The 24,733-nt window shown below is 43.3% G+C and overlaps 1 protein-coding gene across 1 annotated transcript in view; it reads right to left on the bottom strand.

Moving 5' to 3' along the window:
- DUSP16 (dual specificity phosphatase 16) overlaps window positions 1-24,733 on the bottom strand; it is an 80,308-nt gene that overhangs the window by 7,196 nt on the left and 48,379 nt on the right. Inside the window, 8 exon segments of the mRNA XM_043515047.1 lie at window positions 1,397-1,415; window positions 1,418-1,493; window positions 1,495-1,521; window positions 3,493-3,521; window positions 3,524-3,578; window positions 3,580-3,617; window positions 3,620-3,650; window positions 12,336-12,499. Coding sequence (XP_043370982.1) covers window positions 1,397-1,415; window positions 1,418-1,493; window positions 1,495-1,521; window positions 3,493-3,521; window positions 3,524-3,578; window positions 3,580-3,617; window positions 3,620-3,650; window positions 12,336-12,499 — 439 coding nt within the window.

The raw sequence follows: 24,733 nt of genomic DNA, 5'->3' as shown, positions 1-24,733 counted from the left end.
AATGGCAACAAATTATTCATCTTACTTAATTCCTAAAGACATTCACTGCAGCCATTTGTGATCATCATCCAATACCACCAGTAAATCATTAGATTCAATCTAGCATTTTAAAAAGTGCACACACTATATAAATAACATTTGCTATTCTGGTTTCTCTCTCCTCTCTTTGTGGCTTATATTGGCACAGACTACTAGATGGTGGCCTATATGTGGTCTCATCTGCATATTCTATTTCTTCCTAGCTATTACTATTATTAACATTCTACCCTTACCTACTCTGACAGAGGCCAAGACTATATCCTGCAGTTGGGACTAAATGCTGCACACCCACATCAATGGGTGGGGGAACTTGATGGGGCCAGTGGTGAAAAGGGGACAGTCCCTGTAGCAAGGGAGGGAGACACTCACCAAGGGACAATAGGTAGCTTCTCCCGCTGGGGTCTCTGGCACCCATTGGCCAGATGGGTGAGAAAGGTGCCGATTGGCCACCATTCTGCAGCTCTCAGGATTTAGCTCAGCCCAGGGGCCACATGGAGCCTCTTTTGGCTCCATTTCAGCAGCTCACCCTACCCACCCGAAGTAGGGATCGGAACCTGGTCTGACAGATGCTGATAGACTAAACAGAGTCTAGGCGATCACCTGTTTAGGAGATCAGGAAGGATTTTTTTCTCTCAAGGGCCAACTGGCAGAGGACCAGGGAGTTGTCGTCGTCTTTGTGGCACCTTCAAGCCAGGGTGGGTTAAATAGGAAGGTGCTGAGTACCTAACCAAGGTACTGAGGTGGAGTTTATTTGTTGCAACTTGCGGCCCATTTCCAGTGCAGTTAAGAGAATAAAATTAATGGTTCCCACAAGTATAATACTTGGAATTTTGGTGATGGGCCTTGGGCTCTTGTGATAGGTCAGACCTTGGGGCCCTCGCGGGTGGAGGTCTCAAGCGTTCTACAGCCTCTGTCCCCCTTGTCAGAGGTAGGGAGGCTGGGACTCAGAGCGGGGGGTGGAAGAGGTCAGCCAAAGAAAGCCACCCCATGTTATGGGTTATATGGTATGGAGCCCTGTAACGCCCACACAGGAGCCAATTAAATGCCTGGTATAGGAGAGCATGGGTGATCGGCGAGTAGTGCCCCATCTCTATTAAAATTTAATAATAGTTGCAGCATGCCGCTTCATTCCATGCATGTGTCTGTCCTCATTTTGCAGCTATGTCCATATCAATGTTAGGTTTTTACTTCCTACAAACAACGACAGGGCTGAGTCTGCAGGAAGCCCATATTTAAAGCAAGAGTGACGTTCAGGCATTCTTGGATGAAGAGGAAAGAGTACATGATGAAATAATGTTAACAAGTTCAAGCTGACAAGCACAAAAGCTCATTTAAAAGGAAATTAGTCTGTCCTTACCTGTAGGCTTCATCAAGAACATATCCATTCTTTTCATGATGTATGCTATTGCAATTGTGGCAGAGCGGGAGATCCCTGCTAAACAGTGCACTAAAACTCGCCCCATTTGAGGCTTTTGCTTTTCTCTGTACAACAAAAAGAAAAATTCAAGACGTGTCACTGTCAATGGCACAGGATGATGAAATATTTAAAACCTCCCTGTTGAAAATGATAGAACTTTAAAGTTCACTCTTTATTACCGATCCCATGGAAGCAGAAATCAGTGATCTGTTTTTCCTCTTTCATTGTGTGTATCCATGTTGATCTGTTCTTATATTAAGAATATTACTGTATACAAACAGCATTACAGAAACTACCATCTCACGATGCATTAAATAATAATCCTGACCAGGCGGGGGGGGGGGGATTTGTTCCATTTTGTAAAGGATAAAATGCAATACAAATTAATGATTGACCACGTTCACGTGGTGGGTCAATGTCAAAGCTGAGAACAGGACCCGAAAGTGCAGCTCTCGCTCTAAACACAATACCCTCTCCTTTAAATAAAACAAAACAAACAAACAAAAAAACCCACGGATGAAGCAGCAGCTTTGTTGTAGCCCGATCCTGCACCCAATGAACTCAATGGAAGCTTAAATCATTAATGTGTTGGAAAGTTCAAGCTCTTCATACAGATTTTTTTTTTTTTTTTAAAGGAAACCTGTAACATTTACAAACATACACACACCTACACCTTTGTTTTGGATCAGGGAGGACATGATACAAGAGAAGGGAAAAGAGGGGAACTCAAACCTTTAATCTTTCCGTTTCCTCTGAAGCCAAAAGTTACATTTATACTGAACTCATACTTAGAGCAATGATTTAAAAATTTTAGTTACAACACATAGTATGTGTCCGGGGAAAAGTCTATAATCTAGGCTAAGACATATGCAAAAGGTAAGTCAGTGTCAACTGTCCTTTTAATCTGTGCTGGATTCTCAAGTCACTATAAAATTGTTTATTTTGTTAAAAACCTTCCGTCCAATTGTACATAAACTTGTGGTTACGTGTTCTTAGCTTTTGGATAAGCTTATTTTTACAAAATGCTAATCTGAAGCCAATTTGACCTATGTCCCTTTAAGAAAGATTATGGCAGAGTTCTTTGTTCACACCTGACATTTACGTAATGCTACATGAGTGTTCAGCAGGAATCTGCGATTGGCACTTAACTCTACTTCCCTTTTTATGGCACTGCTATGGTGTGTGCTGATGCTCTTACTGCTTCCAGGACCTTAAAAATCCCCTCTACAAATTGTCAGCAGAAGTATCTTTGCTGATTTCTTAATGTTTAGTGTGATGGAGAGAGGCAGGCCTGTTTCCTAGCCAACAGAGAGACCATGTAGGGAGGGTACAGCATTACTTATTCCAAAAAGATTATCACTAACTAACGTTTTCTGATGGCAGAAATGGTTGCAGTATATTTTAAACACAACATGCACACCTATATTTATACATGTAATTTGTTCCTTTATGTGGCATTGCCTTTTATGCTGATAAATGCAACTGAACTACTTTAAAAACCAAAAACGTTTCAAAGTAAACTAACCAGTCAGGAGAAGTCTTCACTGTCAACTCCATAAAAACCATCTAGTCACTGTGTAGCACTGCTCTTCTCCCCCCTCCCCCCAAATAAGCAAAATGTCCATATAGATAGAGAATGAACACAAATAATGAAAATATTATTGTGCTATTATAATAAAGATGATAGTGCCCTAATAGCATGTTCAGATCTACTCCAGTCTCTCCCAAAATAAGTATAGGCAGAATGAAAGGGGTTCACAGATAGACAAGAATGTAAATTAGAGACAGAGACCTGAGCTGGAGCAGAAGTTGAAGGTTGGGAATGGTGAGTTTAGAGAGGAAGATGTATGAGTAGGGACACAAAAGAGTGGTATATAAAATGACAATTGTAATATGGAAGGTAGATCAGGTGCTTCTGGTTACTTTCTCATAATAAAAGATGAGAAGCTTAGCAAAAAAAAGTCAAAGAATTAAAATGGATAAAAACGCTTTAAAAAAATGGCATAATTAGCATAGAACTATTTATCTCATCTTACCAATAAATCAACTGATTTGTCTAACCAGGCAAAATTTTCTCACAGAAGCTGTCATTCACAGGTACTCTCAAGAAATGGGACTCTGGGAATAAAGTCAGGCTTTGGACAGGTATTGCTTGCATTAATACATAACCAATAGCATTCTGCTGCATCAGCTCCTATAAAAGAGACAAAGATCAAGAGTGAAAAAAATACAGTCCTATCTCTGCAAAGTAAGAAAATTAAACATATAAAAGTAAACCGAGTCTTCTTGGAATGTTACTTAACTGGAAGCTAGATCAGAATTCTTATTTGCTTAATTCTAACTGTATGTTAGACATAAGAACAGCCACACTGGGTCAGACCAAAGGTCCATCTAGCCTAGTATCCGGTCTTCTGACCGTAGCCAATGCCAGGTGCTTCAGAGGGATTAAACAAAACAGACAATCAAGTGATCCATCTTCTGTCGTCCATTCCCAGCTTCTGGCAAAATTTCTGTGTGTTGGATTATCTTGGCTAAATCCATCTGAACGCTCAAGACCACACTTAAATGGATGGAATAACTACTACTCATTGGGAAGACTACAAAAGAAGGAGGGGGGAATCCTTCCCGTCTAAAGTGTAAAGTGTTGTTAATAGGAGAGGTGGAATTCACTGGCCACTTCTGTTAAAATATGTGTTTGTTTGGTGCAACAGAACTGGCCCTCTCAACATGTTCAGTATTAACAGGCTTACTTACCACATATGTAGTTTCTGGTTTATTCCGTCACAGATTAAAGTTGCCCTCACTGAGAGGTATAAAGAGGGGTCACTGAAAAGTGTGAAATGAATCCGATAGCTTCAATACTGCTAATACAATAGAAGAATGATCCCTAAAAATGCACGCAACTTATTAGCAATTCCAGTTTTTTGTTATTGCAGTCAATATTCTCTGCATTTTTGCATGGATAATGGCTAAGGCTACGTTTGTCATGGAAGTCACAGAATCCATGATTTCCAGAGACCTCAGTGACATTTTTTGCTTCAGCCCCAGGTGCTGTGGGATTCTGGAGCTGGCAACCAGCGGGGTCCTGAAAAGGTTGCAGCGACAGGGGGGCCTCCTGCAAAGTTCCAGCACAGGTGACAGACTCCTGAGGAAGCCCTTCTCGGGTTCCAGTCATGGCCAACAGCCTTTCGCGGAGATGAGGGGGGGGGGAGAAGAGGGAGAGAGAGGGGATGCCTCAGGCAAGCGGCTGGGGGTGTCCCATTTTCTCTTTGGAAAATATGGTGACCCTGCAGCTCCCCGCCGCTGTGGGCAGAGGGGGGGCCCCCCATAGCTCCCAGCCATCATAGTGGTGGGAGAAACCATGGAGCCGTAGCAGCAAAAGTCACAGACAGATCACAGCTTCAGTGAATTTTTGTTTACTGCCAGTGACCTGCCTGTGACTAACTAAAAATAACCATGACAAAATCTTAGCCTTAATAATGGCAAGTGAGAACATCCCCACTAGAACGAACAAACGAACACTTTCATCACCAAGCAGTAAGTTAACCACCTCCCTGATTGGCATATCTCTGGCTTCTGAAAATTGTATGAAGATAGGTTCTGCATATAAATCATACTTCAGGACACTGAGGTAAGTCAGTCTATCCTGGTTAGTGAAGAGCTAAAGGTCCTGATTTGGAATTCATTTTCCCCAATGTCTGTCAGAATCGGGGCTTCTTCATCCTAGCTTCCTGGCTCTGCCACAGACTTCTTTTGTGAGCTTGGGCAAGTCACTCACAGCTAGATTCACAATGGGACTTAAGCACCCAAGTCCAAGCACTAAGATCCTCAAAACTCCCATTCAGCTGTTCCTAACCTGTAGGCACTTAAAGTTGCCATTCACCTAAGTTTTTGCTGGTGGGCCTGTGCAAGCCTGCCTAAATCCTGATGCTGCTGAGCTGCTTGGTGCTCTAGCTCATGCCTAAACCCCATGGGATTTCAAAGTGAGCGGTCCCACACCTATCTCACCTGCAGGGCCCAATCAGGCATGCTCTGAGACTGCCTACCAACTGGACTGGGCCTTACGCAAAAGACATCTGGCACATGACCAGATTTGAAGAGAGGTGGGGGGGGGGAAATTCAGAGAGGGAAGTGTGTGTGTGAGATGCACTCACCTTATTCCAACAGAACTGTCTGGAGGCTAGAGGCGCAAGAGTTTGAGCTAAAGAGAAAGTTTCCCCCCCCCATTTTGGCTTGTTGTACTCAGTGGGTAAAATTCAGCCTAAACATGAGTTGTAAGTGGGGCTTCAGGACTTATGCAAGCTCTCTGCTGCAGGGTGTATATTCTCCAAAGAATAGTGATGAGCAATGCACTTATAAGCACATTCAAACCCTTCCAGCTGAGATTTTCAAAAGGACCCTAGGGGAATTAGGCACTGAGCTTCTACTGAAATTCAGGTCTAGGCACACACCTCCTTAACAGCCCTCAGTATGGGAAAATGCAATAGTAAAGGTAGATTGGGGTGGAGGGTGGGGAGTGGGTGGGTGTGACAAATTGCAGAGCTTTATATTTGTTTAAAAATAATTGATACTGCTGTCACATTAAGGCTGGGATTTACATGTAAGCACACTCAGTAAGAAAAATGTTGGTCGAGCAAGTTAAATATTTTTAAAATATACAGTTTACAGCAATTAGTGCCCCCACCTCTCCATTATTGTATCTTCCCAAACAGCTGGCTCTTAAGATGTCTGCAGACTTGATCTTTTGTCCATTAAATGTATTTCTCCCTTTTCCTGTTTGCATACCCAGTTCTATTTTTAAAAAAGAAATCAGTTTGGCAGTAGTAAACGTGTGTGTGTGTGTGTGTGTGTGTGTGTGTGTGTGTGTGTGTGTGTATTTTTTGGCACAGTATAAGGATATAACTACTTAGGGATTAACAGAACACAAACACATATTTGGCAAGTTGCACACTTTAACTATTGATCATACAACCCTCTTTATTTGAGAATCTTGTATAGCCAGGGACCTAGAGAAATGTGAGGAATACAGCACAATGTTTTTAACAGGGAGCATTTATAAATATTTCCTCTACAAGAGAAAATAAATAATTTGCTTAAAACACACACAGAAAAGTCATTTGTCCTCTGAAGAGTAACTGTGCGAAATCTGGGAGTTACTTCAGTCAGTCATTCCAACACGGAACAGGTATTTTAGTTTTGATGAGAGTGCCAAGCTCAATGCTACCCTAACTATAGAGTTGCAACCACCACCTCCATAGGAGTTCAATTCACAGCACAGCTTCTCTCTCCTCTCCTCCCCACCCCCATCACAGGTCAAGCCCCAATTCTAATTTCTCTCCATCACACATAGGCTCTGCACCCCTCCTCCCCAATCCTGCTTCCTGCATATCTTCTATAGCGCCACTCTGCAACATGCTCCCCCACTCCCCATTATACCACATTTAGCTATTACATATTGATACACAAATGTTTAAATCTGAATAGGGAAGGAATGTAGGGCTAATCTGAGCTGTGCACAGAAAGCGGCATGGGTTGGGAATGGGATTTGGTGAGGGTGGGCGCAATATTTTTAAGTTTGAGTCAAAAGTTGCTTGACTCCCATCAATGCAAATGCTAAAAAATAAAAAAAAACATGCAGAATTCACATATCTCCAAGCTCATCCTGAATAACCAACATGGAGCCTTAACTCTGGCCATAAATACAGTGCAACAGTATAGAAATGTGTGTGTGAATACTATAAAAAAAACAAACAAACCAATAACCAAATTTAGATCACTAAAAATAATACAGATCACCAACTCATGCAAGTTTTCCTAAATGTTACAGGGATGCTGCTGCCATTTGCAGTTTGACAGTGTACCTCACTTTCACAAGCCTGTACAAAAATCACACGCAGAATCATGCTCATGTAATTTATGAAAGCCACACCAGGGGAAAAAAAACCCCAAACTTATTGCCAACAACCATTGCTGGAGTTTGAGACTGTTTGTTCAGGATGAGGGAGGAGATATATGAGCTGTGGAAGGGGAACTGATGAGTGAATGTAGATGGGGCGTTGAATGGCTTCTTTCTTAGCTTTTTCACATGGTGCTGGTGGGCCACTCGCTCTAAGAACCTCAAAGCAAACAAAGATTTTTGGTGAGGAACTGATCATGTAAATTGGAATGGAGTGGATGGCATAAAACAGCACATTCCAAGCCAGTGTGTGTTTGAGTAAAAAAAGAGTTAGTGCTCATCTTTGGGACCTAGGCCTAAAGAAAGAAGTTATGATTCCTTGTGTTTGGGATATAAAATCATTCACAGAGCTGCAGACTATAATGTAATAACCAGAACAGTGACTTCACTGTAAGGCACCCAAGAGGAAGAAATGAATTATGACGGGAGGAAGATCCAGAAATCCTAATACTAACAACTATGTGAAAAGGAGGTAAATACTCTTTTATGAAGTTATTTACATTTTGTGACTTGTTTAATCTTAAAATTAATGACTACCCAAAAATGCCATATTTTTCCAGGACACAAAAGACAGGTCTAGAAAAACAAAAAATAGTTTTGTAAGGAGCAAAGCAAAAGGTTTTTACAGTAACTTGTGTAAAATGTGCTTATGAAATATACATGAGCCTGAGCAACTCTTGCCTACACCTGAAAACACGGACTATAAAAAAACTTGTACGTTATATGCCATCCTTTAAAAGGGACACAATCAGGTAAGTGTATGCCCAAAATGTAGGTTGTGTCCTTACACAAAATTTTAAGATCAACAAAAACAGAGTGTGTTTGGATCTAAATACTCCCTTGTAACATTTTTGCAAATACTCAACTTTGTCTTAAATGTTTTGAGACCCAGAAAGTGGAACTGACTCATCAATTTTCATTATCCAAAATACAGAAAGTTAATTGTATCAATGGTTAATAAGAGCCTGACTTTACAAACGTTTATACCCAACTTTGCTTGCATGCGCAGTCTGACTGATTACTCATATGGGTAGACCCATCAAAAAGTTAAATGCCTAAATATTTCTAGCGCCTGGGCTCAAGTACTAAATTCATAATGGGTACACGAAAAGCATTTCTGAACTTTGTACCTATTTCTAATATAAATACTAAAAAGCTATCCAATATAAAATCCTAAAACAGAAATAGGTGTTCTCTTAAAATTTGTTTAAAGAAATTGTAAAGTCAATAAAGTGAACATGTAAAGAATCCCTAGGACTTTGTAAAGAAGTTGCAAATTTTGATGACTAACAAAAACTGAAACCACACATTTCTGCATGCCTTACCTTTTCATAAGTGATCCTATATACCAACTATACATATGAATCAGAAACATTGTGAATATTGTTTTAATTGGTCTAGGTTGGAGATTATTGGTAACTTCAGATTGCAAGGTACAAAAACTTCTGCAACAGGATAAAATGTTTAGTTTCTCCCAGGAGTCTCACATAAGACTGTAGAGGACAACACTCAGCAAGCTTGCCAAGTGATGTGTCAGAGACTCCTCCTGCCCCATAAACTAGACAATCATCTACAGGCTCCAATATCCACAGCTGAATCTTATGGCAGATTTATAATTGATTTTGCAGAATATTTTGGATACGTTTCGGTGATATGGATATCAGTTGGTCTGGTTAGGATTGCTCACAACACAGACAATCGATGATCAGAGAGCACTTAGAATGCAAAAGCAAGGATAATAGAGATCTGTGAATTTTATAGAATTTCCCTGCAGAATTGTCCATATATTTTACTGCACTTTCAATAATTTAAAAACGTGAACAAGAAGTATATCTTATCCTAAGCAGCAGAGACAGAACCTGAGCTGTCAGTCAGGGGCATGCAATCCTAATGGCTGCCTCAGAGAAAGTTCTTCTGCCACTTGTCACTAAGTTTGGTTCCCTTCCTTCCTTCCAGCAGAGAGTCCTCACTTTCATCCACTTGGATCATTTTAAAAAAATGTTCCGTCTCTTCTAGATTGCTCTCCCTAGAAGCAGTCTCTCAACAGTTATATCCTGGCACTACAGAGGCTGTGAAAGTGGTCCTTTGATCTAGGCACGGTCAAGCACAGGAGGTTCTTATCACTGTGAGCCCTCTTCCAACCTCTTCACTGGAACATGGTACCTCACGTGTCCCTCACAGTTGGTACTAGCAGACTGCCAGAAAACTGAGGTTCTCAGGAAAGCTAAATGAAGAAGGCTGTTGGCATCTCCTACCAAAGCGAAGGAAAGTCTCCTTCTGCTGCTAAATCACCTGGGAAGGCGTCAATGGGGATTCCAGAGGTAGAGATCTTCGTTTTGCTCTCACAGCTACATAGAAAAGACAGAAAAGACTACAGATATTCAAGGTGAAAGCCATGGTATAGACTTGCCAGAAGAGGCAAGTCACCAGGACAATAAGCATCAGAGGGCCATCAAAACCCTTAAAACTACCTACTTATTGCAGTATAAGCCCCATCAGAGATGCCTAGATCACAAAAGGAGTCTTCCACCTTTTGTTCAGAGAGAAAGACAAAGTATGATAGATAAATAGGTCTGAGATCATAAAATGCAGCTTTGCCCTGGGACTGATAAGAAACCCAAAAGACAGGTTCCTAGTTTCTGCTAGAACTTCTAGCAAACTGATAAATGAAGAAATTAATAATTTGTCCAGGACTGAGACAGAAGAACCAACTGTGGGGGAGAGAGATTCTGTAGACTTTATTCTACCTTTTATGTGGCTTTCCAAAGGAAATGGAAAGTGGATAGTGATTTTAGACATGAATTCTCTCAACAGATAGATGGAGAAATGCAGGATTTGATGGAATTCTAGGGTCCCACTCTAGCTGTAGTCATGGACAACTGAAGGACTGATCAATATAGCAGCTACATACCTTTACATCAAGATCAGAAATTCTCATTGCACGGTCCCTGCTTATGCTGAACAAAAAAAGAGCCACCAGGGCCCCCACAGACAGCCACTGTGGTTATAGCAACCCCTCCACTCTGACAGGATTCACTCCCCTTCCCCCACACCCATTTTTCACCAAAGTTAATCCAAGCTTTGTCCTTAAAGATTACACATAGAACAACTGTGCAAGTGCTCTCCTCCCTTTACAGGCATTAATTTATTGTAAGTGGGGAGAGGAGCTTCTTTTTTCCCCCCTCCAGGATTATTCACTGGCAAGGGGCCACTATAGGCATAACAAATGGCAAAGCGTTTAGTGTCTCAGAACCAGATGGATAACATGAGAGCAAGAGTTCTGTCCCTCATCCCGAATGCAGGGATCTTGGTCAGGAACCTGATGGGGGCTGCTCAGCTGGACTTTGTCATGTCTGGACATGACCCTCCTTGGGAACCAGAATAGCATTGTGTATTTAAAATAATCAGAATAGAAAATAAAGCTTCTTTGAGACGTTCTATGGGTTTGTGGCAAGGGAGAAAAGAAAAATCTTTGATTTGTACTGTCCTGGGGCCACTAAGAATATACACGCTAAGAAAAATGATAAATTGCTCGGACATCCACCAAAAATAAGTCTGGTCTAAACTGCTGGCTTGTTGCACAGTAAAATATGTGCAAGTTTTAAAAGAAATATCTGAAGTGAATATAATCGCCATGGACTAACCTTCATACTGGCTGCTTTCTTTATGTGCTGTGGAAAAAAGTAACTAGTAAATTGCCTGTACTGCAAGGACTCCTTTAAAATAATGAATCTAAAAAGCCATGAACAATACCTTATTAAAAACAGACTGGAAAGCAGAGAGAAACAGAAGGAACTGGAAAGAATGTAATTCTGGTAAAGGGATCTGAATGTGATAGAATTACAAGCCTGTTAAGACTGGAACAAGAAATGTCTTCACACACAAATTTTTACATATGCATATGAAACTGGACATTCCCTACTTGGGTGAAGAGCCAACATGTTGTGGGGTGGGGGTGGAGGAACCTTATGTGGGTCTTAGATAGTTCTCACAGCTCAGTATTTAAACACCTTGTAAATAGCCGCTGTCAAATGGGAATAAACTGGAATTTTGAGAAAGAGGGAAGGTTTCCCTCCCCCCCCCCATTTCAACATTTAAAAAAAGTGATTACCTGGTGAGGTGACAGGAGGGCTGACGCATGAGCCAGGCATGTAGATAGTTGATGTATGCACACAGGGCAATAGAAATTAGATACTGAGGAAGCTTTTAGATAAATCATGAGCCTGGTCCACTGCAAGATCATCATTTAGTTCCCCAACAGAAGGTGTAATTGGCTTTTTTAAAGACACTGCATGGCTGCTGATTTTAGGAAAGCAGCCAAGTAACAGCGATCTATTAACCTTATTTATACTTGTGATCAGTGTTTTACCATGATTACAGTGCTACAGTACGGATGAATTTAAAAGGTCCAATGGACTGTCCAAGACTATATTTTATAAGGTGACTTTAAAGAAGGATATGCGTAGTAATATCTCCTTACAAGATGCCAGTGTTTCAAACAGATTTTTCCTAGTACTTATAGAAAATACATGAAACAACACAATTTTTTTTTGTCCTGTAGTTGCCATCAGTACACTTGTGTTCATGACTTGTATGTTTGCCAGAAGAACTAGCTGGAGCCACACACGAAGCTTGTTCAACTTCTGCAGTGAGAGATTATTAAATTTCCCATTGGTTGGAAGATTGCTGAAGTAGGTATCACATAGCTGATTGAGGTTAAGCCACACAAGGCTGTCAATTGCATTTACTCTAGGTGTTTTGCATTTGTACTGCTGCAACATCACAATGCACTCACAAAAAACACAGACGCAATTATTTCAGAAAGTGTGATCTGTACATTTTTTTGTTTTGTTTTTAAGCAACTCTTTTCACTCCTGAAAACTACACATCCATGGCCGTAAATAATAATTTCAAAGTACCCACCTTGTTGAGGACATCTCGCTGGCAACCAAGGTAAAGATGAGGCAGGATTCTGGTAGGACCAATGTTGGAGACAGGTAAGCAAGGTTGAGAAATACAAGTAGGTACTAGAACAGATTTTCCTTCGCAGAGGCCAGGGAAACAGCTGGAGAATTCAGCAAACCCACCTAAGAAAAGCAAAAACCTGAGTTTCAGTTCAGTGGGGAAGAGTGCAAGTCAAAGCCGTATAAAAGTATTTTAGCGTACCCTCAATATCAAAACAAAAAATTATTCTGGGGGTGGGAGGCGGTGATGGGATGCAGCTGGAAAACCCTAGAGAAGCAAGTTGATAGAGCTGCATGTGCATCTTTGCCAGAGCTGCTGTGACTGCCAAGTTCAGTATGTAATCCAGCACAGAGTTTTCCCTCAGATGCCCCCCACCAATGATATAACGATCTAAAAGAAGCCTGAAATGTTTCTTCTCTTCATTACCTCAAAAACTTGAGGTACCTCTCAATTCTCAATATTTACTTGTGGAATGGAAACAGCAACCCCCTTTCCCCCCCCCAAAGATATCCGATCACTTAGAATTAGCAATGACATTGTCGCTTTCCCCTTGAGCCAAGGCTTTAATAATTCACTGCAATCGCTGTCACAGAAATGGAAAGGAGAAGAATGTGTCATCAGTACAGGGTTTTTAAAAGTGTTAAAATGCACTGTTAGCTGAATGAACACTGACTGCAGAATTTTTCGTCATCCTAGCCTTGTGCCCCAACAAAAAAAATTCAGCCAGTCTCCCTGTAGACCTCACATTTCATAGCTTTAACAAGTAGAAACCTCAGTCCTTTTTTTAAAAAGGAAGAAAAATAAAAAATAAAAAAATAAAAATCTAGATTCTGGGATTCTCCTGGCAGATGGTCAGTAAAAATAACACGAATCTTGAATAAGTGGTCCCTCAATCATTCTGGTTAATGCTTTAGATTCTCTGCACATTATGGTTATCCTAGTATTTTTATTGAAGTTTTCCCCTCATTGCATCATCAAATGTATAGACTGGCTAGTGTTTTAGCCACAGTATTGTTTAAGTCTGCTCAAAAAAGATCCATCTGACGCTAGGACTAAAACCCCAGAGGTTACCACTGACCTGTCTACACTAGCATTCCCACCATTAATATAGCTTTGCTGGTAGGAAATACGAAGATAAAGGCCAGTGCAGACAAGGTTAAGACAGTTAGCCACAAACATAAGCAAAGTTCAAGATCGATTCCTTTCTCCTGTGTGGACAGGTTTCCACTGAGAACTATGTTAGTGTTAAAAAGCCATGCTATATGCTCCATCTGCACTGGCCTTACAGAGTTTAAAAATCATGATTCAACATAATTGTTGGCAAACATGTGCTAGCAAAATCTGGCTAGCTAGCATGCTAGAAACCAAATTAAACTAAAGCATGGGCTTTTTACTCTCATGCCTCATGAACAATTTACATATTACCATTAAAAAGTACCCAGCCACTTATTCAGTGCACATGTTTATTTGCCAATGCTGTTCAAAATTAGACAGTAAGTATGATACAAATTAAGATAAGAGTCTCCAGTTCTCTCCCCATTGGATCTTACAACACACAGAATTACAAGTAGAAAAATATGATAATTATAAATGCCCTAAATCCTTTGCATCAAGAAAATAGAGTATTAATGTGCTAAATCTACCAAACACTACAAACTGCAGTAACAGGCAAACAAACAAACAAAGTAATTGACAAAATTATACTGTTTTTGACAAAAAGCTTGTCCTGCCACTGTCTGAGTTGTATCTGTTCTCTGGATATAGGAAATGAGTCTCTACTGCTGGCAGATATGACACCCTTTACCAAAACTTAGGGCATGGCTACACTTGCAAGTTAGAACGCATTAAAGCAGCCCCGGGCGCCCTAACTCATGACACATCCACACTGGCAAGGCACATAGAACGCCCGGACTCCGCGGCTGGAGCGCTCCTGGTACTCCACCTTGACGAGAAGCATAACGTTTGAGTGCCCTGGCTGGAGCACGGCCAGAGGTGTGGACACCCTGGTCTATTAATGCGCTCTGTTCAGCCTCCAGAAGTGTCCCACAATGCCTGTTCTAGCCACTCTGGTCATCACTTTGAACTCTACTGCTCTGCCCTCAGGTGACCAGTAGTCAGACCCGCCCTTTAAATTCTCTGGGAATTTTGAAAATCCCCTTCCTGTTTGGTCAGCAAGGCCGGGAGTGCGCTCAGCGAATCTTTCCAGGTGATCATGCCTCCAGGCGATCCCTAGTATGGAGCAATGGCGGGGTGCTGGACCTCATCAGTGTTTGGGGGGGAGGAAGCTGTGCAGTCCCAGCTGCGCTCCAGCCATAGGAATTACGATACCTTTGGGCAGATATCAAGGGACATGATGGAAAGGGGCCATGACCGGGACGCCGTGCAGTGCAGGGTTAAAGTGAAGGAACTGCGGAATGTCCACCACAAAGCCCGCGAGGCAAACCACTGCTCCGGGGCTGCCCCCGCGACCTGCCGTTTCTACAATGAGCTGGACGTGACCCCACCTCCACTCTGGAGTACCACCATGGACACTTCAGAGCCCAGTTCAACAATGCAGGACGAGGAGGAAAGTGGGAGCGAGGGTGCTGAGGTGGAAGAAGACACCCCGGAATCCCTAGACGCATGCAGCCAGGACTGTTCTCAAGCCAGGAGGAAGGTAGCCAGTCGTGGTGGCCAGTGCTTGGGGAAGAACAAACACCAGAGAGGGTGCCTGGTAAGAGGCTTTTATTTTGGGAAGGAAGTTGTTCAGTGCAGGCTCTTGGGGTGAGGAGGGTTAGGGCTGCCTGCTTGTCTAGATGGTGAATAGGGTGTTGATGTGCTCTCTCACGTCATAGTAATCGGCCTCAGTGATCTCATGAAAAGGTCTCATGCAGAATGTGGGCAATCCGCTTGCACAGGTTCCTTGGCAGAGCTACTGTGCTCCTTGTCCCAGTCAGGCTAACATGTCCGTGCCACTCTGCCATGAGGGACGGGAGGACCATTGCTGCACACAGGCAAGCTGCATATGGGCCAGGGCGGAAGTCCCATTATAGTAGAGGACCCTCCCTTGCTTCCCAGGTCACCCTCCTGGAAGCGAGATATCTTCCCAGACGAACTCCTGTGGAAAATGTGGGGACAGTGTTCATTATAGGGGCCCCCCTGCCGCTGTTGGCTCTCCCCAAGGCACATGACCCCAGAGGACAGTACAGCCCTGAAACAATCAGTCTCCCTTGCCCCTGTGCTTACTCACAATTTTGGGGCTCCTGTGGATTATGCGTGCTCACTTTATACAATAGCAGAAATTGCCTATCCCAGACTGTGCTTGTCTACTTTAAGTACGGCCGAATCATTGCTCTGTCTGGTGTGAACAATGCTGTCTCTGTTAAATGTTGCATTTTGGCTTTACAACCTTGAGATCTCAGCCATCCTTGTTATCAACGGCCGAAAGACTCCAAAGAATTAGGAAGCGGCCACGTAGAAGCAAAGAGGACATGCTGCATGAAGTCATGCAGCACTCCCTTAATGAAAAATTAAAAAGTGCAAGAATGGCAGGAGAGTGAAAAGAGGGTCCACCAGCAGAATGCGGATCGCCGGCACCAAACCACGGAGCGGCTGCTAAGCATTATGGAGTGCCAAGTGGACTCGATACAGGCGCTCATAGCCAGGCAGGCGGAGTACTTCCGCGCCCACCCCACCCCTTGTCCCAAAACTCTCTCATGCCCCCATGTCACCTCCAACGCACATTACCCAACATCCGGGTTCTTATTGCCCCCAGCTGCCTCCAACACCTGTAGCTTCACCACCCAGCCCGCAAACTACGACCCTTGCCCACTGTACTCAACCCCCATCACCATGCATTTTAACCAGCTAGAAGTGCAACACTCATTGCACAGCACTCCAGACAGGAAGGCTGACTATGATCACAGGACATATGCAAATCTGTGATTCTATCATTTCCCACCCCACCCCCTTGCCCTTTCTGTTTCCCAAGCAGTTGTGTTTCTTTTTGATAAATGGAGTTTTTGGCTTTGAAACATTCTTTATTATTGCATTAAAGTAAAAGATACCTTAGCTCAGGAAAGCAACAGGCACTGCAAGTCAGTGCAGCAAATACAAATTCCTACTAACATTGGAACCACTACACTTCACTCCCGTGCAGGACACCAAACATCACTGGTGGCTTTCAGCCTCAAATTGCTCCCTCAAGGCATCCCTAATCCTTGCAGCCCTGTGCTGGGCCCTTCTAATAGCCCTACTCTCTGGCTGTTCAAATTCAGCCTCCAGGTGTTGAATCTTTCACCCCTGCCTTCACAAATGTTACGGAGGGTACGGTACACGGATATAACCATGGGGATGTTGTCATCGGCCAGGTCCAGCTTCCCATACAGACAGTGCCAGAGGCCCTTTAAACGGCCAAAAGCACACTCCAGTGTCTTTCTGTACTGGCTCAGCCTGTTGTTGAACTGCTCTTTGCTACTGTCCAGGCTCCACATCTAGGGTTTCATGAGCCACGGCATTAAAGGGTAAGTGGGGTCTCCAAGGATCACAATAGGCATTTCGACTTCCCCTACAGTGATCTTCTGATCTGGGAAGAAAGTTCCAGCTTGCAGCTTCCTGAACAGGCCTGTGTTCTGAAAGATGCGTGCATCATGCAACTTTCTGGACCAGCCTGCGTTAATATCAGTGAAACGTTGACGGTGATCCACAAGCGCCTGGAGAACCATAGAGAAATACCCCTTCCGATTAACGTATTCAGAGGCTAGGTGGGCTTGTGCCAGAATTGGAATGTGTGTGCCATCTATCGCCCCTCCGCAGTTAGGGAAACCCATTTGTGCAAAGCCAGCCACAATGTCATGCACGTTACCTGGAGTCATGGTTCTTCTGAGCAGGATGCGATTAATGGCCCTGCAAACCTACATCAACAAGATTCCAGCGGTCGACTTCCCCACTCCAAACTGGTTAGCGACCAATCGGTAGCTGTCTGGAGTTGCCAGTTTCCAGATTGCAATAGCCACCCACTTCTCCACCGGCACGGCAGCTCTCAGTCTTGTGTCCTTGTGCCGCAGGGTGTGGGCGAGCTCATCATACAGTCCCATGAAAGTGGCTTTTCTCATCCGAAAGTTCTGCAGCCACTACTCATCATCCCAGACTTGCATGATAATGTGATCCCACCACTCAGTGCTTGTTTCCCGAGCCCAAAAGTGGCGTTCCACTGTGGTGAGCATGTCCGTGAATGCCACAAGCAATCTTGCGTCATATGCGTTATGTGGGTCGACATCATTGTCGGACTCCTCACTGTCAGTTTGTAGTGTAACCGGGCGCGGACTCACCGGCGGCACCTCCTGCTGGTTGTCTCAGGGAATCAGCATTCCAGCCTCTAAAGCGCCCTCTGTCAGCTGGTGTCTCGCCTTGCTACTGGCTCCTGTGTCCCTCCCAGACCCCGGTGCCCCTTTAACTGGGTGCTGCCCCCTGGCAGTACCCTCCCAGTTCTGGGTCTCCCCCTCCCAGGGTACCCCCCACCCACTATCCCTACCTCGCTTCAGTCGTAGGCTCCTGCCAGTCACCAGCTAGCCCCCGCTCCCTGGGGCAGACTGCAGTATGAGCCACTCATCACAGGCAAGGTTGGGTTTGGACCTGCTGCCTCTGCCTACCTGTGGCTGCCCCTGCAACCCCTGTACCTAATAGGCCTTCCCAGGCCTGCAGCCTTCCTAGGCCAGAGCTCCCCAGCTCCCTTGGTCTTTCCCCAGCCCTGCTCCAAACTAGGTCTTCTATTCAGGTCTCTGCAGCCAGATCCTTCCCTCTCAGAGCTAGAGAGAGAGTGTTCTTCTGCTCCTGGTTTCCCTGGCTTTTATATGGCCCGCTGGGTTTGTTTGGGACATGACCCCCAGCTGTGGCTGCTCTGCCAATCAACCCAGCTTTTCCCCTGCCCCAACCCTCTCCCAGGGCTATTTTAAACCCCTCTGGGCCCGAGCAGGTTGGTCCAGTAGCTACAGTAGCTTGAGGAATAACTTGACTGCCATTCATGACATGTTGGCGAGAAACATCAGCATATTCCTCAGCAATTCGGGATCCATTCCCACAGCGCGCAGTACAAAAAATGTTGAAAGATGGCGCCAAATGTGGACGGAAGCATAGGGACTGCTGGGATGCAAAGCGATGCATCACAGGGTGTTGGGACAGGACCCAGAATGCCTCGCACCCCACCCACCGCCCTCTTCCCACAAGCCACAGCGCCAGAATGGGAAGAGTGCTCTGTGGGATAGCTGCCCATAATGCACCGCTCCCAATGCCACAATTGTGGCCACGCCAGTGCACTTGCAGCTGACAGTGTGAATACACGGCAGCGCTTTCCCTACTGCGCTCTCTGAGGGCTGGTTTAACTCACAAGCGCTCTACATCTGCAAGCATAGCCAGGCCCTTAGCTTACTAAAAAAATTAAATCTCATCTATTGCAGATTTTCAAAGCATTTCCATGTCTTACAATGCAGTTACATTCTTAACAGCTCCTACGTACCTGAAAAGCAAAATATGTCTGGCAAAATCCAAAAGTAACTCAGTAGGACAAAATACTATGGATAACAATTCTATTTACAGACGTATCCCTTTACCCAGAGAGAAGTCTCCCTTTTGTTATGTTAGGAATAGAGTATTAGCCAAAGATCTCAATCAATCAGTCTTCAATAACTGAGCGCTAAACGTTAGTCTCCAAAATATTATTCTTTATGCCAAATGACTTGCTGGTAACAAGCTCAGCTGAAGAAAGGTTTACATTAGAAGAGTTTCATTGATGGTATTCCCTTAGGGCTTGTCTACGCTGGCAAGTTTTTGTGCTCAAACTGCAGACATGTGTATACACTGCCAAGCCACTTTGTGCGCAGAAACTCCTCAGTTGCAGTGCTGCAAAAAAAACCCAACTCGACGAGAGTCATAAGGCTATTTGCGCAGGGGCTCCAGCCAGTGTAGACACTTGATTGCTTTCTGCGCAGTAATTGGCCTCCAGAGCTGTGCCATAATGCCTCAAATGACTGCTCTGCTCATTGTTTTGAGCTCGGCTGCCCTGGAGACATGCGCTCCTCCCCAGTTTCTGACAGCCGTTGCTGATGTCGGGGTTTTCCTCTCCTCCGCCTCAGGACTGGTTGCTTCCTGCCGCTGTCTGAATTTACAAGATAGCATGCTGACACACATTCTGTCCCCCAAATCACACTGTCTCTCTCCTCCCTACACACACACACACACACACACACACACACACACACACACACTCTTCCCGCCCACCCCCGCACACACTTCAGTTGCAAAGCAGCTGGCAATGTAGTAGGATGCGCATGGAACAATGGGATTGGGAAACCTGCATCATGTGATGCTGGGCCTGCCCCATGGGTATTGCAAACCCTTCCCAAAGTATCATGCAGTTAGTTCAACATAAGCTACCATAATGCACTGCTGTCTTTGCTGTTGCAAGAGCTGCTAACATGGATGCGCTCCAGCATCACAAGGAGCACAGTGTGGACATGCAACAGCGTTTTAATAGAAGTGGTATAACTTGTGGCTCAGAAACTTGCCAGTGTAGACATACCCTTAGCTTCCAGCAGCAACTTCCGGCCATGAGTGGATGAGGAAAATAATTCAGTCATCCACTTGGAGTAGGGGGAAGAAAACAAAAGCATTCATGGTTTCAGTGTTTTCAAGAGTTCCTATTAGTTAGGCTCCCATCCCAGACAATTCCTATTTTACTCTCCATCATCTCCATTCTGGAGAAGAGAGATTCACTGTCCTTTAATTAATATGCTGAGCAATGCATTGTGGACTAACTGAGGCCCTTTCCAAATAATTTAAAGAGTTGTTTGTTAACGTCTACCAGACATTGCTTCAACTTTTCCATCTTATCAAAAGAGATCCTTGAATATTTAGTCACTTAAGTGGCAGGTCAAGACTTTTAGATGTAGCTGATTTAAGATGTTGTAGGGCCAGAATCTCAGCAGCCCATCTGAAAGGAGAAGGAAGATTAAACAAAGTCAAACTATCGTCTTATACTTCTGATGATGCTTCCAATACTTCCTCTGGGATACTATTCCCTAGTCTAACAGAGCTTATCATTAGGGAAATGCCCTCGCCCTCGCCCCGAGTATCCAGATACCACTGACATTCTGTTAATTGACTCTCCCTACACCCAGTCTCATGTCAGAGACCTTTCAGTTCCTTTAAATGGTTTTCCTAATTCTTGCATTGTACATCATTGCCTGATTCTGTCCCACTGGCATCAATGGGAGCCTGTGATGGGGTACACAGACTCCAGACTAACCAAGAAAGGGTTAATGAGAGTCAGAGAGACCCAATCAGCCCCACCTTGTTACACGTGTGACATGCCAAGCCTGGAGGGAGGAGTTAAAAGAGGAAGAGTCCAGCCCAGTAGTGGCTGACTGTGAGAGGATCTTTTAGGCTAGCTTCACAAAGCAAGGCCCTGCTGGGGCCAGATGCAAACCAGAGCCTCTAAAGTCTCAGAGCCTCCTGAGGGCAGGCAGGCCTGGTGCAAGACCTTTATGTTTCTTTGTTCCCCTGAACTAGTTTGGTTCCCATTTTGGGGACGGATCTGCAGAAGAGAGTTAGCCTAGGAATAGACTGTGAGAAGAGCCTTGCTGTGGACCACGGTAGGAAACAGCCCAGCGATACAGAAGAGAGGGTCTGAAGAAACAGACTCTTTTTCCTGGTCTGGAATCCAGAGCAGAGTGTGGACCTGGGCTCCCCTCTGCGCCCACCTAAGGCAGTGGTTCAAAGACCCTAGAGCCAGCTGCTGGAAGGGCCACAAAGCCTGAAGTTGGGCTGAAGCTCAAGGGCTGCCAAAGGAGAAGCCACTATGTCCTGCCCAGCTATGAGGCAGCGTGCCTGTGGCGAGTACACTCTTCCACAAAGCCACTGCCTTCAAAGGGCGTGAGAACCAATCCTTATTTCTTAATTACATTGTCTACCTTTAATATGCCACACTCTTTTAAAGTCAGATGCAACATCTTAATGAATGCGTCTTTAGCTCCCTTCTGTTAAATACCTTCTATTTTTCCTTCCCCACAACAGCAGAGACCAATTCAAACAGCAGCCATTATCCACACAAACACAGCCTCAATAAAGTAAAAATACTGACAGATGTCATGAGGAAATGCAACAATTTCAGTCTAGACTTTCTGATCCAAATATAGAGCATAGTATCAAGAACTCGAAACAATAATATCTATCTGTACCATAATTTTAAGCTGCAACGTAGGAGTGAAACTAAATTCCAGCCCAAAGACCTGGCCCCGTCCATACTTTTGTTAGCTAATTTTTGACATCAGAAATACTGAATCATGATACTGAAGTTTTACATAAAAATGTTCTGATAGTGAAAAAGTATCCCATCTTGTTTCAAGTATCTCTGGCTGTAAAGCTTGGTTGTGTTCCATACTAGAGTACCTGCAGGCTGAAAACTAGCATGCCCCTATATAAGCATCTTCCTATGCAAGAAGAGAGCTTTAGTTAATGATACTATCTACTGTCTTGCTATAAAGGTAACTGGAAAACTAACTTGGTGGACAGATGAGGACACAAAGCACAAATCCTGCCTTCAAAAAGAATCACACATTCAAGCTTACTGGGGAAGAAATAGATTTTTTTTTTCATAACATGTGCATCACCTTTCTGCCAAGGCAAACAATCTCTAAATCATCTCCATATCTACTTCAATTGGAACTAGGCTAGTGGCAAGATCAGATTTGCAGCACCCTGCTGTTTGTTTTAGGAAGAGAAAATGTGCTTTTCTTTTGGCACTCATTTCTAAACACCCATTCTCTACTACCACTCCAGCCCTTGCAAATAGTAAATAATTGACATGGGCATGTTGAAACTGTAGCAAGATCTACAGGTCATTAACAGAGCTAGTAGTTTAACAAAATTTCACTGAAGCTTTTGATAAACTTAACTGGGCCTAGGTCCTAACCTCCTAGGCAAGTTTTGGTAAATCTCCCTTCTAGCCAAGGGTGCCTAAACCACAAGGATAATCCTCTGTTTGAAATATCTGGCAAGCTATTCTTCGTAGCCCTAGCAATCAGGGCAACTGCCAAATGCACAAAGGACTGGAATTAGAGAGACTGAAAAAGTCAAGAAGAACTTTGAAATATTTGTTTTTAAATAGCATTATTGAGCCATTCAGGTTCTTCCGTGCTTTGTTGTGAAATTGGAATCAAACAACTTGGTCTTTTGACTTTCAACAAAACAAAGCCTCTTATCTTCTATTTGTTTTAAAACTATGGATGGGGGGCAGGAGGGGAGAATTTGCTAGAAGTATAAACTTTGCGCTATTTTCATTCTCTTTTCAAACCACAACCAATAATCCCCACCAATAAGTCCAGAAATGTGAAGATATTTTTAAATTAAGGTTTTGAAAGATTACCTGTGCCCTGCAAATAAAAATATGGTAACACAGATGAGTTCACCTCATGTCAATAAACTAAACGGCAAACTGTTTCTATTCATCAAAGCTAAATTGCCATTTCTTATTTACTGTATGAAAAAATGATTGCCAGTTCCAAAGGAGAATTTAATGTCAATTATAGTACTGTCAAAGTGACTTTTCACCGCAACCTATTTGCAGAGTATGTACAGACAGTCAGATGCATAATGTAGTTCACTTTTCAGCACCAAATAATTGCAAAAATGTCACTCAGCCTTGGCAATTTTCTTTTTTGGTTTGGAGAAAGGTCTAGTCCTATAGAAGAAGATATTAGATGTCCAAAAAAAAATATTCTGGTAAATGAATGTTGACATTAAAGTCAGCTGGACTGTACCTATCTGAAAAAAATAATCCACTGTAGTTCAGCTTTTTGTTTTGGCTCTGTAAACTTATTAACGGAGTTTGGAAGATACAACTCTACAAGAAATTACAATTAGATATAATTGGCTAAACCTAAATCAATTCATTAGGTAGCTTGTTAGAATGAACTGGATTCTCCTCAATGAGTTCACAGTTTTAAATAAACATCAACATCCGTTCATTTTAGGCAACGATTGGCGCACTCAACACATATTGATGAACCACAGTGCATGCTAGTGCAGACTTGTTTTAGTTCATTACTTGTGGCTAGATTCTCAAATGGAGTTTCTATGAAACTACGTTATGGTGCCAAAAGCCTTCAGTGGTTTAGCAGCCCAAAATGCTTGTGGATGGCAGAAAACACACAGTGTGCTCTCCCCCTCCCCGATCTTTACTGTAAAGCCAACTTTCCTTGCATACATGCCTCCACTTCCATTCACAGACTTCTGCCAAAATCCAGTCTCCTATTTAATTATCCTGTTGCTATGGATCTGAAAAGTGGTGGCTGCTCAACCTCCCTTTGATCAAAGCACTCAAGATTCCCAATACAGTTTACATGTGTTATGATTGTTAAGGAATCCTAATACCAGAGGCGTTTCAGCTCCCTTCCTAGCTAACTCAGGAAACAATATAGGGCCAAACCTAGAAGGGATGAAAAGTTTTCACAAACTCCTTCAGGCAGAGTTATTTTCCTGTTCAAATTCATCATCATCATCATCATCTCGGCAGAGAGAGAGGCCTGCACCACACACCTTGACCACGGGGTACCCGAATGATGGGAAAGTTGGAACAGATAAATTGTCACAACTAGTTTGTAGGAGAAAACTGAGACAGGTCCTTAAAATTGCTTTGATTAACATGCAAAGACTGAATAGGTATAGAGACAGGACTACTCTCACAATCCTAGAATTTTGGTCCCTCCAGGTCGGAATGGGGTAGTTTGATAACATGGGAAAAAATATTGTTGGTTGCTGCTGCAGGTACTAGATCAGTTCTGTCGACAGAGAATTTCCCTTCTCCAGGGCCACCAAACCAGCATCTTTGACTAAAAAAGAGAGACAACAACCTCTATTATAGAAACAGATTCTCCTAGGTTCTGGATCTATGATCTAGATTTGTAAAGTACAAATCACAGAAATGTGTAACTTAAATATTTTACCAGTACAATCTAATACCCATTTCAACCATTCAAGATGAAATCCTACTGCAAAGGCATTTTAAACTACAAAAAGAAAATTAGAAGCTTCCTCTCCTCAAACTGTGTTCCAGTGCCTTATTTTGAGTATTCACACCTTAGTTCTTTCAGCTGGATCAACTAAGGCCTTCATACACACTTCAAGGGGTAGTGCTGATGAAAGATAACCAGGAAGATTTCAGCAAAAATTTAAACACTGGCAGGTTCTGATTAAAAATATTTAATTTACATAGTATGTTTGCTGAGAGAAGCTCAAAAGCCCTTTAATAAAGGCTCCTCACCCCTGTGAGGTAGGTGTTTATCCCCATTTTATATATGGGGAACAAAGGCACAGTGGTCACA

Source organism: Dermochelys coriacea, chromosome 1 (genome assembly GCF_009764565.3).
Source record: "Dermochelys coriacea isolate rDerCor1 chromosome 1, rDerCor1.pri.v4, whole genome shotgun sequence".
In the NCBI taxonomy this organism is placed as follows: domain Eukaryota; kingdom Metazoa; phylum Chordata; order Testudines; family Dermochelyidae; genus Dermochelys; species Dermochelys coriacea.
Note: the sequence above shows the minus strand (reverse complement) of the source record. Positions and strands in the feature narration are given on the sequence as shown.